Here is a 14,491-nt window from a genome sequence, read left to right as displayed (position 1 = left end):
ATGACTCACCTCCTGGCCTGAGCTGCCTTCGCAGGTGACACAAATCCTCTGGGCTCACTTCTTCCCTCCCCCAACAGGGGCATTGCTATTGTGGCCTCAGAGGTCTTGTCAAGCAAAGCCAGCCCCTCGCTTAGGGTCTGGAGAGGTTGGCGTCTGCTTCCCAGGTGGGGAACTGACATAGGAACGCAGGCCCCAGAAGGACCCTGCCAGGGCCCCTGGGTCCTACACCCCTCCCCTGCCACGAAGGCCCTCCTAGAAGGCTCAGAGCTGCCCTTGGGACTCCTGGTAGACAGTGCCTCTGTGCTAACGGACTCCCTCCCAGGAGTCTCCGAGGAGTGTCGGGGAGACAGGGAGCGGGCTCAAGGGCCCTGAATGGGTGCTGGGGAAACAGTCTTTGCCAGCCTCTGCCTGTGGCTGGAGAAACCCGATGGCTGGGCAGGGCCCCCCAGGGTGGGAAAGCCTGGAGCTTTCCTCTCTGAGAGTCTGGGAACTGAAGCCAGAGAGGTAGGTGGGCATAGGAGGGGCCCCTGTGGGCAGATCCTGTGCCAGCTGAAGCCTCGGGAGAATCCCGGGGCCAGAAACCAGACAGGAGGTCAAAGGACCCTGCTGAGTCCTTTCAGGTGGCGCTTTAGGTCCTGAGAAAGAGGCCATGGTGTCGCCCCCTGCTTCCAGGCATGAGTGTGCCCAGGGCCTCCCACTCCCCCAAAGACTGGCCCCTTCAGCCAGGCTCTTCCCTCTGTCTTAGAACTCTCTAGACCAAATCAACAATAAACCTTCATAAAAACCCTCTGGCCGGGGCGCCTGGGTGGGTCAGTGGGTTAAGCCACTGCCTTCGGCTCAGGTCATGATCTCAGGGTCCTGGGATCGAGTCCCGCATCGGGCTCTTTGCTCAGCAGGGAGCCTGCTTCCCTCTCACTCTCTGCCTGCCTCTCTGCCTACTTGTGATCTCTCTCTGTCAAATAAATAAATAAAATCTTTAAAAAAAAAAAAACAAACCCTCTGGCCCACTCCCCTGTTTACAGCCTGGGAGCTCCGGGGAAGTCCTTCCCCTAGAGGTGGCCCCAACCTCCTCCCCCCACCCAAGAGAAAGTCTTCGTGCTTTGTGGATGGCCAGGGGCTCAGGGTAAGTAAGGCACAGAGAGTGTCAGGTGCTGCTAGGCTAGGAGCCGGGGCCCAGGCCCCACCTGAGCCCCGCCGCATGGGGCCCCAAGTGTGCAGCCTGGACCATCAGGGAGGACGTGGCAGGAAGGGAACTCAGATCCAGGCTCCTCCTCTCCTGGCTGAGCGGGGCTGGGGGTCAGGCCCCAGGCGGCTGCACAGGGAGCGAGGGAACAAGAGGCAGACTGGGTCATCCTGGGAGACATGTTGGGACAGGAGTTCTCAGCAGAGCTCAGCAGAGATGAGCCTGAGACTGAAAAGCTGGAGATGTCTGTGGGTCCTGCAGTTCCTGATCCTGCCTTCACCAGCCTACCTCTTGGTGTTGCCACCTGTCATGCACATAGCTGACACCTCTGTCCAGTCAACTGCTCATCTTGGGCGCCCAAGGGAGTCCCAGGATGGACGCGGAGCAGCAGCTTTTGGCCCCTGAGCTGGGATCGCAGCAAGCACGTGGCACGAGGCATGCAAATAACTCTTTTTACACCCTGTCCCCCCGCCCAAAGAAAAGTACAAAAGAGCAAGTCCCACATCTCGACTCCGGGTCCTCAGACACGGGAGTAGGGAGTGTGCAGCTTCTCTCCTGCCACGGTCCGGTCCTTCTCTTCTCCGTCTCCTCTGTGGGGCCGGTTCCCGCTCCAACAGGCAGTGTATGTGGCGCGGTGGATCCCGGGAGACGGTGGGGATGAGAAACCAGCCAGAGCACGGAGGCCAATACAGGGCCGTGTCCAGGAGATTAAACCCCATTAATCATTCTTGGCGCTTTTTCGCATCTGAGGTGGGCTGACAGTGGGGAGGCCTGGGGGCTTCACTCCAAGTCGGTGCTTTGGGAGTGCATGGACGTCCCTGTCCTGTCCTCCCGCAGGAGAGAGGGCGCGGGAGCGTGGAGACCTCGGGCTGCCCAGGGCCGCCTCCGCCAGCGCAGCGCCCTGGTCCGTTTCATTTCTTCTGCACTATAACGAGAAGAGCCGTCGTGGCAGCGCGGAGCTCAGAACAGGCCTTCAAGCCATTGTTTGGAGGATTTGGGGTTTTGTTTCCGGGTGGGAAACAGCACCAGGGTTGCCTGATCAGGGTCTCTTGGTGGAAAAGAGCTCCTCCTTGTGGCAAGGAGGCAGCCTTTGCTAGGGGTTCGCGCACCACGGGACACCCCCACACCAAACAGAGAACCATCGAGGCCTGAATTTTAAAAATTCCATTTTGCACCACGGGACACCCCCCCCACCAAACAGAGAACCATCAAGGCCTGAATTTTAAAAATTCCTTAAATCGCTTAAAAAGCCATTCCCTTTGCCAGTTTGAGTTCAGCAGGGGTCATTCATTCGCTGTGGACAAAGTTGTGGAGAGCGTGACAAGGAGGAGACTGAGGCCCAGAGAGGGGGCTCCCGAGCTAATGCCCGCACTGGCGGGTTCCCCCACCCCACGTACCAGCCCCACCGCCAGCCCCCCAGAGACCCCGGAAGATGCTTCATTTCAGACACTTGGACAGTGGGGGATGTGGGTTTTAAACCCAGGGCAAGCTGATTACAGACCTGACCTCTTCTCCCCTCTCCAAAGTGGCCAAATTTGCCCGTGACCCCACCGCTGAATCCCAGGCTTTCCTGGAACCCTGGGTTCCAGATCAGTGCCTCCTTTAAGGACAGGGCTGGGAATCTTATTGAAATGCAGATTCTGATTCAGTGGCTCTGAGCCAGGCCCTGAGACTCTGCATTTCTGACCCTTTCCCAGGCTCAGCAGCCACTGCCGCTGGTCCACGCAGCATGTCTGGAGCAGCAAAGTCTTTAGGGGAAGAGCTTAGACTGACCAGTGCAAAAGGCAGAGAGGCTTGGGGTCCTCACAAGGCAGGTGCATGCAGGGAGGCGAAAGGACAGCGCTGCTCCACAGAGCCCAGACCCTCAGAGCCACGCCGGCCCGTTGAGCCGCTGAGAGTTTCCTTTGGAAAGGGTGCCCCTGCTTGGTTAACTTCCCTGGGCCAGCTCTGGGGGCTCACAAGAGGGTTACTGCCAAATTCCACGACATGCATTGTTTGTCTGGTCCCTGCTGGCTGTCTCAACAAGAATGCTTGCAGGGAAAGTCCACCATTCACCAAGCAGTATCACAGCCATGATCTTGGGTGACACTCTCAAGGCTCAGCCAGACACAACTTTGGCCCAGGACCCAAAGCCCTCTGAGCTGGGATAGGAGCTGACCACCTCTGGTTTCCAGGCCTGGGCTCTTTGCACACCCTTTCCTAATGATCCAGGCATAAGGCAAGGCAGAAGCCCATCCCACTCAGCTGGGTCCTGCCAGGGATGGGGTCGCTTCTCAGAGAGGATCAGCCTGTGTCCCCTACAGGCTCTTACACCGTTTCCACTGCCCCCTCCCCAGGGAGCTGGGCTGCACCCTTCCGTGGTCCTCAACCCAGGCAAGCTGGCTTGCTGAGCTCCACGCGGCTGGACCTCACCTGTGAAATTGACAGTCATGGCCACGATGATGATAATGATCCCCATGATGATGAAGGTGATACTGAGCAGCCGGGCCAGGCGGCCCAGCCTCCGGGCGCCGTCCAGGTCCCCCTGTTGCACGCTACTTCGGGACTGCAGAAAGAGGGTGGCAGAGACCTAAGGAAGGCTGTTCCCAGCAGACTGGGGTGGGGGCACCCCTGGCCTTGGCCTCCAGAACCCACCCAGCCCCCACTGCGGTCTCTCTTTCAGCACCCACCTTGGGGATGGGAAGCAGGCTTCTCCCGCAGAACTGGCCTGGACTCAGGAGGCTCACACCCCTTGTGGGACCCCCCGCCGAGCCTGCCCCCGGCTGGAAGCAGACTCAAGCAGTGCAGGGCCCTTGCTCTGAGGACGGTGAGTGGGCAGGGTGGCGGGTGGCGTGATGGAGCCCGAGGGTCTGGGAGGGTGGGCCGGGGCCAGGCCATGCTGAGCAGGTGGGAGCAGATAAGCCAGGCCTCCCTGGGCCGCTGTCTAAGGCTCACTGCTATGGCCACACTAAGGAGGCCTGTTGGGTTTTTCTGTGGTCCAAGGTGCCTGCCTCCTTTCCTCTGTGACTCCCCTCTTCCACACCAGGAAAAAAAGCATCATTGATCCTCCTTCCTCCTAGTTTCCACCCAGGAATCACATCCTTGTTCAACCGAGCTGACTTCCGCAATCTGAAAGATTTGAACTTGAGAAGCGAGGGTGTGTGGGGAGCCACGCCAGGCTTTACGGGGGCCCATCTGAATCTTCACTCTTTCTCAGTGAGCTCAGTTTTTCTCGGCCTTATTTAATTTTGGTGAAAGCAGGTGGATGAGCGGGAGGATGGCCAGAAAAGATCTTGGGAGACCCTGGAGTGGCTCGGTAGGGGCTGTGTCCTAAGCATGTCCATGGAGGTCCCACACACACCCCTGCCCATCCCGGTTCAGGAGTCAACCTGCTGGCCAGGGCTGGCCTATGACCTTCAGGCAGGAGTTCCCTAAATGTGTGACTGCTTTCGGGGTCTTAGGCCACTTATTTGGTTATTTTATTTTCCAGTTATTGGAGGGTCCTGACTTCACATCGAAATGTAGTGGAGTCCCTTGATGATGGTGGCAGTGTTGGTGGTGACGATGATTTATTGAGTGCTTACTTTGTGCCCGGCAGCTTGCTAAGGGCTGTACCTGAACAATCTCATTGAGGCTCAGAACCATCCCGTGCGGTTGCCAGTGTTGCCCACTTTTAAAGAGGCTGAAGTTCAGGGAAGATACCCTTCCCCTCACTGTTCTCTTCAGGAGGGCACCCCTGTCTCCCAGGTCCTGTCCTTTTCTCCTTACAGAAACCTAACCAACCCCCACCGCACCCCATGTCTCCCTGTCCAAGCACCTCCCAGGACAGAGCCACCTCTTGCCACACTGTTTGATGCCATCAGATTCGCTTCACAGCCTGGAGTCCAACCACTCGGTCACAATACCTGTCCCTTGCCACCCTACCGATAAGTTTCCTTTCCCGGTCAGTTTCACTGCAGTCCTCCCCAGCTGCCTTGCACCAGCCCTGGGTCCATGTCACTTCTCACTCAAGCACAGCAGCCTCCTGAAGATCCACGCCCCAGCTCTATGCTCTCTTCATCTCCATGCCGCTCCCTACACCACCATTCCACTCCACAGAGATTTATGCCAGACCCCGTGCTAGGCCCCTGGCATGCGGTCATGGGGTGGGATCAGAGAAGAGGTGGAGAGTCGGGAGCTGATGCACGAGTTCAAGGAGATGACGGTGGCTTAGCCTGTGACCCTGCCCAGCATCTTCCAAGGCCCCCCACCGTTCCCAGAACAGTCTGAATCCAGGTTAGCTTTGCACTTCCAGGTTTTATCCTCTACTCTTCCCTTCCACAACCTCTGGACTCAGCCAGTCTGAACCCCTCCAAGTCTGAGCACCTGCTGGTGCAACTCTCCTGCCCGCCTTCCTGCTCCCCTCAACCGCTTGTCCACATCCTCTCTATCCTTCGAGGGCTTCTGGTGGGAGAGAAGCAACTGAAGAAGGAGAGAACGGCAAGGTCAGGAAGGGCCCTGGCTATCACAAAATGGAATCTGGATTTTTGTAGGCATTGGTTGGGGGGCTACAACCGGGTGACTCTATAGACTATTTCATCAAAACAGGACAGGGGCCCCGGGTGGCTCAGTTGTTAAGCGTCTGCCTTCTGCTCAGGTCATGATCCCGGGGTCCTGGGATCGAGCCCTGCATCAGACTTCCTGCTCAGTGGGGAGTCCGTGTCTCCCTCTCCCCCTGCTTGTGTTCCCTCTCTCGCCATCTCTCTCTGTCAAGTAAATAAATAAAATATTAAAAAAGAAAAAAACAGGAGAGAAAAAGATCCAGTCAGAGGGAGAGGCTGAAAAGACCAAGAAGTGACGGGTGCCCCAATGTCCCAGGGCAGCCGAGAGAGATCTGAACTTGAGCACAGGGCTGAACTGCAGTGAGCAGAGGAGAGCGCTGCTGTCCTTGGAGACTGGACAAATGTGGGTACAGGTGGTGTCACACCTCAACAGGTCTGTAGGTGGGTCTGGGCAGAAAGTTGTGAGCGTCCCCGCCTCTGGACCTCGGGGTGCCCAGTGACAATGGGCAAGTGTCACCCAGTGAAAGGTGAAAGAGAAGGTGGGTCTGGCTTGAGGCATGGGCGGGGCTCGGGCAGGAGCCCATCCTGAGACTCACAGGCGAACCTGGACCTAGCAAAGACCTGACAAGGAGCAGGTGCAGCCTCCCAGCTCCCTAAAAGGGCAGCCTAGGGAGGGACACAGGTTTCAGAGCCAGACCTCCTGGCGGCCTATCCCCACCATCCACAGCTGTCCCAACTGCATGACCCTGGATGAGGGGCTTCTTCTCTCTCCTTATCCTCAAATATAATCACGCATGAATTCCTGACCTTTCTAATGTCCCTCAAGCCTGTCCCTACCTCTCCAGCTGACTCCACTGCCCCAGCCCACTCCCACAACAGAGTTCATCTGGAGACTGCACTGGCCTCGTCCTCATGAGTCTCTCAGCAACAGCCTTGCCCCCAGCCAACCTCTCAACAGCCGTAAGCCTGGTCACACGGCTCCGCATAAAATGGATATATTTTTTTAATTAATTATTTCCTACTTTTTTTAATTTTTAGAAATTTTTTTAAGTGAACTCTTTGCCCAACGTGGAGCTTGAACTTATGACCCTGAGATTAAGAGTCGCATGCCCTACCAACTGAGCTGGTCAAATGTCCCCAAAGGGACACATTTTTATGCCTCAGTACCTTTTCATGGACTGCTCTCTCTGCTGGAATGCCTTTCCTCATTTTGGTGTTGCTACCTCAGCAGCTCTTTCTCACCTTTCAAGAGTCACCTCCAGTAAAACTTTACTTCGTGCCCACAAGCAATTAATCAGCCCCTCCTTGGGGCCCCCGTAGCATCTTACAGCATGCTCTTTTCCTCCCTTCCCGCCTTGTGTCATCAGTTCTTGTGTCGGTCTCGTTCCCTAGATTTGAAGACAGGGACCGTTCAGCCTCAAGCTTGGTGTCCCTCTTATGTAACCTAGGGACTGGCCCTAAGAGGCCTTCAGTAAGTATGTGAGGAAGTAAAGAATAAAAGAAGAGAAAAAGAGTATGAGGAGAGGCTGTTTTCTCACCACTGAACTTAGCCAGTGGAACGGTCCAAGTTAATAGAAGATTCGTAAGTGAAATGAAGGCAATGGGTACCCGAGGAAAGATATCTGTTATCTGGGGGCGCTTGGGTGGCTCAGTGGATTAAAGCCTCTGCCTTCGGCTCAGGTCATGATCCCAGGGTCCTGGGATTGAGCCCCGCATCAGGCTCTCTGCTCCTCGGAGAACCTGCTTCCTCCTCTCTCTCTCTGCCTGCCTCTCTGCCTACTTGTGATCTGTCTGTCAAATAAATAAATAAAATCTTAAAAAAAAAAGATATCTATTATCTGCGTATTGGCCCCACCCACTAACCCATGCCACCTCCAGCTCTCTGCATGGCCAGCCCAGGTCACCGAACGAAGGACTTCAACACCAAGGAAACACCTTCCTCTTGGGAGGAAGAGGGGGCAACATACAGACAGGCTTCAGGAATTTCCAGGAAGTTCGGCCTTAGAAATGCTGGGGCTACCTTGAATCATTACCAAGAGACTCATTCTCAGCTGTAAGCGTGGCACACAGTGGGGAGGGACACAGGGTTTGTGATGAGTCCTTCTCCTCACTTGGCAGAGAAATCGTTGTGCATGGGGCAACGATTCAGGACTGTGGAAAGAGGCATACGTGTGGTTGCTTGGGTAGGAGAGGTGAGGAAGGGAAGCGAGAGAGGGAGAGATGAATTTTTCAGCCACTCTAAACCCAATCCCTCTTCTTTATCCACAGAGCCATCAGCCTGTGCATCCCAGTCATGCCTGCTCCTTTGAGCCGGAGGGACAACGTTGAGGAAGATGCACTGGGAATGGCCAGATGACCAAGGTAGACTTGACTGCACCTGCCTTGTTGGGTTATACACATTATGGGTCATACGCTGTCCACATAAAACTCACATCTCTTCTGTAAATCTTAGTTTTCTGATCTGTAAAATGGAGAGAATAGCTGCCTTGAAGAGTAGAGCCCCACTTTTATATCTAGAAGTTACTCACCACTAGCCGACACTCTTTTCCGAAGTCCCCCCATTAGTTCCCAGATGAAAAAACCCGTCCCTTGACCTCAGGGATGGAAGAAGACCCTTCATTACTTTTAATGAGTAAATTACCAGTTGCATTTCAAACCCCACTTAGTGGCATCCTCTTCCTCTTCTACAAAATGGCTCAAGTTGAAGACACAATGATAATTGCAGTAATGGTTGTAAATGACTGTGAATTAATAGATCATTTGTGATTACAATGGTTGTGGGAATGGTAAGGGAGAAAATGAATTCAGGTTAATAGATCAGTGAGGAAAGGCATTGAAAAAAGTCCGAGAGAGCTGGTAGGACTGGGGAGGGAAGCGGATGGGGTAGGGAAGTTTCTGGGGAGAGCTGCCAGGGGATGAAACCAGCCAGGGGAGGATAGCAACAGAACTTATTGGGAAAGAGCTTCCACCCCCCATGAGGCTCAGGCCAAGCCCCAGCAGGTCTGCGGAGACCTGCTGACATCTGACAAGATGTGATCAGCTGATCGCTGATGAGCTATTTGTCCTTCCACAGAGATGGAGCAAATCCCAGCTGTTCAAAGCCAAGGAATGTGCTTCTCCGTGCCCCATTCATGTCCCTCTCTCTACGACAATGCAGTTCTTACTGGAATGCCTGACTATAGTTGCTGGAGGTGATGTGGGGGAGTGTGGTCCTGGAGAAGGAGTTGGGGCAGCTGCTATGTGGTGGGTGGGAGTGTTTGGGGATGCTTAGTACTTGGAGACAGCAGCTGTTTGCCAACCCATTGAGAAGTATGTCGATATTCTCAGACACGCGTCTGCATGCCAGCTGATCAGTACTGGTTGGGGCTCAGCGCTCTTGCTGGATGAAGGCATGAATGCATGAAAGGGAGCCTGACACAGGTCAGTTAAATAACCAGGTCACCCAGAATGCCCGAGAAAGGGAGTGTTGAGCCACTCTGAACCTCTTCCGCACTCCTGCATATGGCAGGAGGAATCGACAGAGAAGGGGCTTCTCTGAGGCTTCCACCAAAACCACAGACTGGGCTGCTCCTCCCCCCAGTAGTGGCATGAAGGCTGGCACTGCAGTCTCCCCCAGACTGGCTAAAGTCAGAATTTGTTGGCCACTGGGGATCTGCCCTTTGCTCTGAGACTACAAAGTTTTGTTTGGTGTTAATGATAACAGTAACCACTGCCCTTTTCTATGTGGCAGACTCTGTGCTGGGTGTTTTCACACATATTAACCCAGTTAATCCTCCCGACAGATTTATGGGGTCGATGGTCTTATGACACCTATTTTACAGATGAGACAACTGAGGCTACAGAAGGGGGTTGACGGACTTGGACAGGGTCACACGGCCTGGGACCCACACACACAGGTCTATCTGATGCTGCTTTAAGCACTGTTGTCAGATAAAATCCTGGGGTCCAGCTCCTTTGGTGGACAGGAGACCTTGCTGGCATTGGGAATATGGCCATTTCTCAGCCTGACCCAGGAGTGGAATGGATGAAGGCAGCCCTGACCTGGCCACCTTGGGAGGCTCATTGGAGGCTGCTGTGCTGAGCAGGTCTAGGTCTGGATACCTGGGATCCCAGCCCCTCGGGTTGAGCCCCTGTCTAAGCCACAGTGGGAGGGACACTGCTGGCCCATTAGCCTCCTACTGACAGAGTCAGTAGGGGTGGAGAAGGACAGCTGGGGTGGTGGGGGTCAGGTGGGGAGAGTGAACAGAAAGAAGGAAGGAAATGGATTCTGCCCTTCCTGCACAAATGCCCCAAAGGTTTGGCTTTCCTGGGAGGTACACACCATCCTTGTCCCTAGAGGTAGATGGAGGGTGGGTCATGGAGACAACACTAGAGTCAGCATCCAGCTGACATGCCTCTTACCAGTTGAGTGACAGTGGCCAAGGCACTGCTGTAGTGTCACCGTTGTCTCATGTGTTAAATGAGAATAATTAGCCCTTACCATGGGGCTCCCTTGGGCTCCTATCTCCTGGCTTCTCATGGTTCTCTTTGGAAATTCATTTCCACAACTGTACTCCACTTCGCCGCCACCCCACACGATCCCTCTGCTGAAACCTCAGCCCCTGGTATCTCTCTCATGCCTCTCTCGCACAGCAGCTGTCCTTTGACTTCTTGGAGCCTCAACCTGTGACCCCTCCCTCTCCTCCAAGGTCATCACTAACTTCCCAGCCTCATGCTGTCCCAGTCCAGCCTGATCCTTGAGTGTGCCACCTCTGCCCCCACTCACCAGCATCGTTCTGTGCCAGTGGGTCTACCCTCATGGCAACCCTGCCATCTCCAGCCTCAGGTGGGCCAGTGTCCCATCTGTGACTCTGCACTGATAGCTGGAGAAAAAAATGTACCACTACACAGGCTGATAACAACTCAGACCCATTGGGTCCAGCCTCAGCAGAGCCCTCCGGCCTCTCCATCCCTTGTCACCTCTCCTCTCCTCTGTCACCATCTCCTTCTTTCTCAGCAAATGGCCTTGTCCTCCACATCCCTGGTGGCATGGAGCCCATATAGCATGAACCAGCTCCTTTTCCTTTGAGTGTTTCTATCTCCTTCTGCCATCATGACCTTCCCTGTAGGCTCCCAGGAACAGGGTCCTTCTTCGAGATCCCATCTCTACACTCTTCATGAATGTCATCAGTCACCTCTCTCCTTTTTGCCTAATGCTGTCCATCACCAGGGTCACCGGGGGTCTGTAAATGGCCCAACCAGTGGACACTCCTTATTGGATCTGACCTCTGCACTGCATTGGACCATTCCTCCTCCTTTCAAACTCACTCCTCCATGGGTGTCTCCCCCTCTCCTCTAGTTTGCCTCCCACCCCCTGAAATCTTTTCAAACTCTTTTCTGTCCCCTTCCCTCTGCCCACCCCTTAAATGCCACAGTCCCCAGGAGCTGGGTAATCAGGACTGTGAAGAAAGTGCTGCTACTTTCACTTCAACAATTCTCTCATCAGTGCCCTCCTTCCTAAGCCATTGCTTGGTCCATACCTTCATCAGCCCTCCTAGAATCTCAAGAGCCTCCTATGGGGTCTCCATGCTCCCATCCTACCAACTCAAGCTCATTTCCCCCAGCGCAGTTGGGTGTTGGTTTTAAAATATGAACAGACCACATCACGCCTCTGCTTAAAATTTTTCAGCGGCTCCCCGGAGCCACTAGGATAAAACTTAAATTCCTAGAGTGAGTCCCTGCCCACCTCCCTCCATCACCATACTCTTGCATCCATAGGCCATGTCAAATACACCATGTCATCCATCTTCCTAAATGCCTAACATGGTGCCTCATTGGTAAAAGAGGTGTGTTCGTTAATGGGGCACCTAATCATTCTCTACCACTTAGTCACCTCCAAACAAGCAACTTGCCAGTCAAGTGAGTGATTGACTGAATTAATAAATGTATGGTCTGTGTTAACAACTCTTGGGTTTCCAGAAACTCTTTCTGTCCCTTGACAGGGTCTTGGTCCAGACCTCTTCATCTCTCACCTAGTGCTCCTGCAAAAGTTCCTTCTCCCAGCTGCCAGGCTCAGAGGGGCCCCTTCCGTCCTTTCTCTTACCCCACACCAGCCTCTCCACCACAATGGAAGCCTGACCACACCTCTCTCTGGCTCCAGACCTTGTGATGTAAATGCCAGGAGACGCTTGCCACTGGTCCCAGAGGACCACACGCTGTATGATTCCATTGGTATGAACTGTCCAGAAGAGATGAATCCATACAGATAGAAAGCTTAGTGGTTTGTCAGGTCTGAGAGGGATCAAGGGAGAGATGGAGTGATTAAAAAAAAAAAAAAGGCGTGGAGCTTTTCTGGAGGTGAAGAAAATGTTCTGAAACAGACTGTGGTTATGGTAGCGTGGATCTGTGAAAATCTTTGAATAGTACACTTTGAATAGTATAAAATGTGTATTATAGGTCAAAGCTCTAAGAAAACCCCCCAAAAGCCATGATGGCTTCCCACCCCCGGCCAGGGAGACACTCAGGTACCATTCAGTTTACTGCTATGGTGTAAGAGCCCTTTCCTCAAGCTCTTTGTGTGGTTCATTTCCCTTTACCCTCACACAGCTCTCTAATGTAGGTGTTATGTGACACCCATTTTGCAGATGGGAATACTGAGAAGAGAGATTTCAGTGACTTGCCTGAGGCCCCAGGATACGCTGTGATTTGGTCTAGCAGGAGCACTTCTTACAATGTGTTATAGGACCTGTTTCCAAGTTTCTCCCCACTGGACTTGAGGCTCCTGGGAATTGGTGATAGTGTCTGGTTCTGACCTAGCACCAGATCCCCACCCCTGGCCCAGTGACCTTCAGAACTGACTCAGGAAACTGAGAAGGCTGTAGAATTATGCTGGGAGTGGGCTCAGTGGTCTCAGTCTGGGACCCAGGCACCTTTGACAAAGGCAGCGTCTATCCAGCCTGCACACTGCTTCCCCAACAAGGAGATGGATTCCAGCAACTGTTCTCTCCTGGGTCCTTGTGTGGTTTCCCTCCCCGAAGCCTGTCTCCCCTCCTGGGGCTTCTCCCTGTAACTAAGAGGTTGGCCCTGCCCAGAGCTCCCGGCTGCACCCCTGAGACCTGGTTCTGCCCCCAGCTGCCTCCCAAGGGCAGCAGGCAGCACAGGAAACGCCTCAAAGAACCCCCACCTCCGGCCCCTATTCAGCCCTGGTTCTTGTGCCCACCCCAAGTCTCAGGAATGCCACTGGGATCCCCTGACGTCCTGGCAGGTGGAGCTAGATTTGATGGGGAATCAGGGAAGGCATCCCCAGCTGGACACCAGTCCTCTTTCTCAGAAACAGGGTCTTTCTCAGAAGACAGCCCGGGGTGGGGGGCAGCAGGAGTGACCCCAGGTCCTAAGGACTTGGTGATAAATGACTCAGCGGGGGTGTCACTCCGGAGGGAAGCAGACAGCATCTCCCCGCCCTGTCCCCCAGCCCTGAGCAGCCCGGGACTGGGAGTTTACTACTCCTGCTTTCTTTTTCCCTTCTGGAAGCCACTGCCTGCCTGGGCTTTCTCTCTCATACCCCCTCCCTCCCTCCTCTTCCTGGAACTCAAGTCACTTGCCAACATCCACGGACATTTTCTGGGGATCTTCTATAAGTAGCTCTATCCAAATAGCTTGGTTTGGGGACAAACTAAGATAGTCCACTCAGAACCCTACAAGGCACTTAAGTGTATGAGAAGCGAAGACTAGCCCACATGCTCCTAGGCAGGGCCGGCCATGCCCTCTGACACACATTTTACCCCTATGGCCCAGACCTCCCCAACCTAAAAACAGACTCAAGACAGATGCTGGAATCAGTGTGAGCGCCAAGGCCCAGAGGGCCCCAGCAAAAACAGTCCCCCCCAGCTCCCTGAAGGAGCAGCCTTGGGGGAGCCTGGCCCCAGGGCCCCGTGCGCATGGCAGGGAAGTCACGGCTGGCTCTTGGAAACCAGCGCTGGCAAAGGCCACTGGAATACCCAGGTGGCCTGGGGTGAGCGGTGGAGGCAGCTGGCTCCCCTCCAGAGAACTCGGGGTCCTGAGACCCCACGCTGGCCCCAACCTCTACCGACCCACAGCTCCACTTGAGATGACACCCCCAGCAAAAGGCCAACCACCCAACTTGGCCGCCTGTCTACTGCATTGAGTTTAGCTCGGGGTGGCTCCTGGGGGTCCCCTCCCCAGGAGGGTATGTGCAAAGTCGCTGCAACGCAGAAGAACAGAGAGGAGGGAGGACAGCAAACAGAAGGTCTCCCAGCCCCGGCCCCCTCTCCAGCAGGAGGGGTAGTAGGCCTGGTGAGAAAGGGAGCCTTCCCCCAAGCCCCCGCCCCCAACTCTCTGTTCTGCATGCCCCAGGCAGAGGGTCTGGCACCCACTGAGCCCTGGAACGGAGAGCCACACTTACCATGATGGAAAAGATGAGGGGAATCAGATTGAGAGGCCACACGGGGCAGAAGCAGGAGGCGATGGCAAGGATGAGGTAATCTTTGGGGACCTCTTGGTCTTGGGCAGAGGAGGCCGTGGCAATGGAGGACGCCCGCCTAGAGCTGGCCCGAGAGGCCGACCAGGGGAGTGTGGCTTCGGGGCGCCCCTCCGATACCACCTTGAAGGGCAGGCCGTGGCCATTCTGCTCCAGGTCCAGGGCCCCCGAGAGGGACGTGGACAGCATCAGAGGCTTGTCATCCTTGCCTTCCACCTTCGTGAGGAGCTTCTCCATCTCCGGTAGGTCCAGGGTTGAGGCGGTGCCTGGCTCCTGGGCTGAGGGAAACTGAGGCTGCCCCGGGTTGGCCAT

The 14,491-nt window shown here is 54.9% G+C and overlaps 1 protein-coding gene across 1 annotated transcript; it reads right to left on the bottom strand.

Moving 5' to 3' along the window:
- Positions 1–1,565: 1,565 nt before the first annotated feature.
- On the bottom strand, positions 1,566–14,491 carry LOC111151700 (tumor suppressor candidate 5). Its single transcript, XM_022509852.1, has 3 exons — positions 14,105–14,491; positions 3,596–3,728; positions 1,566–2,108 (listed from the first exon to the last, which is right to left on the bottom strand). Exons 1-3 carry the CDS (start codon positions 14,489–14,491, stop codon positions 2,095–2,097), a joined length of 534 nt encoding a protein of 177 aa, XP_022365560.1. The 3' UTR covers positions 1,566–2,094.

Source organism: Enhydra lutris, unplaced genomic scaffold (genome assembly GCF_002288905.1).
Source record: "Enhydra lutris kenyoni isolate GAN:26980312 unplaced genomic scaffold, ASM228890v2 scaffoldscaffold26, whole genome shotgun sequence".
NCBI lineage: Eukaryota > Metazoa > Chordata > Mammalia > Carnivora > Mustelidae > Enhydra > Enhydra lutris.
Note: the sequence above shows the minus strand (reverse complement) of the source record. Positions and strands in the feature narration are given on the sequence as shown.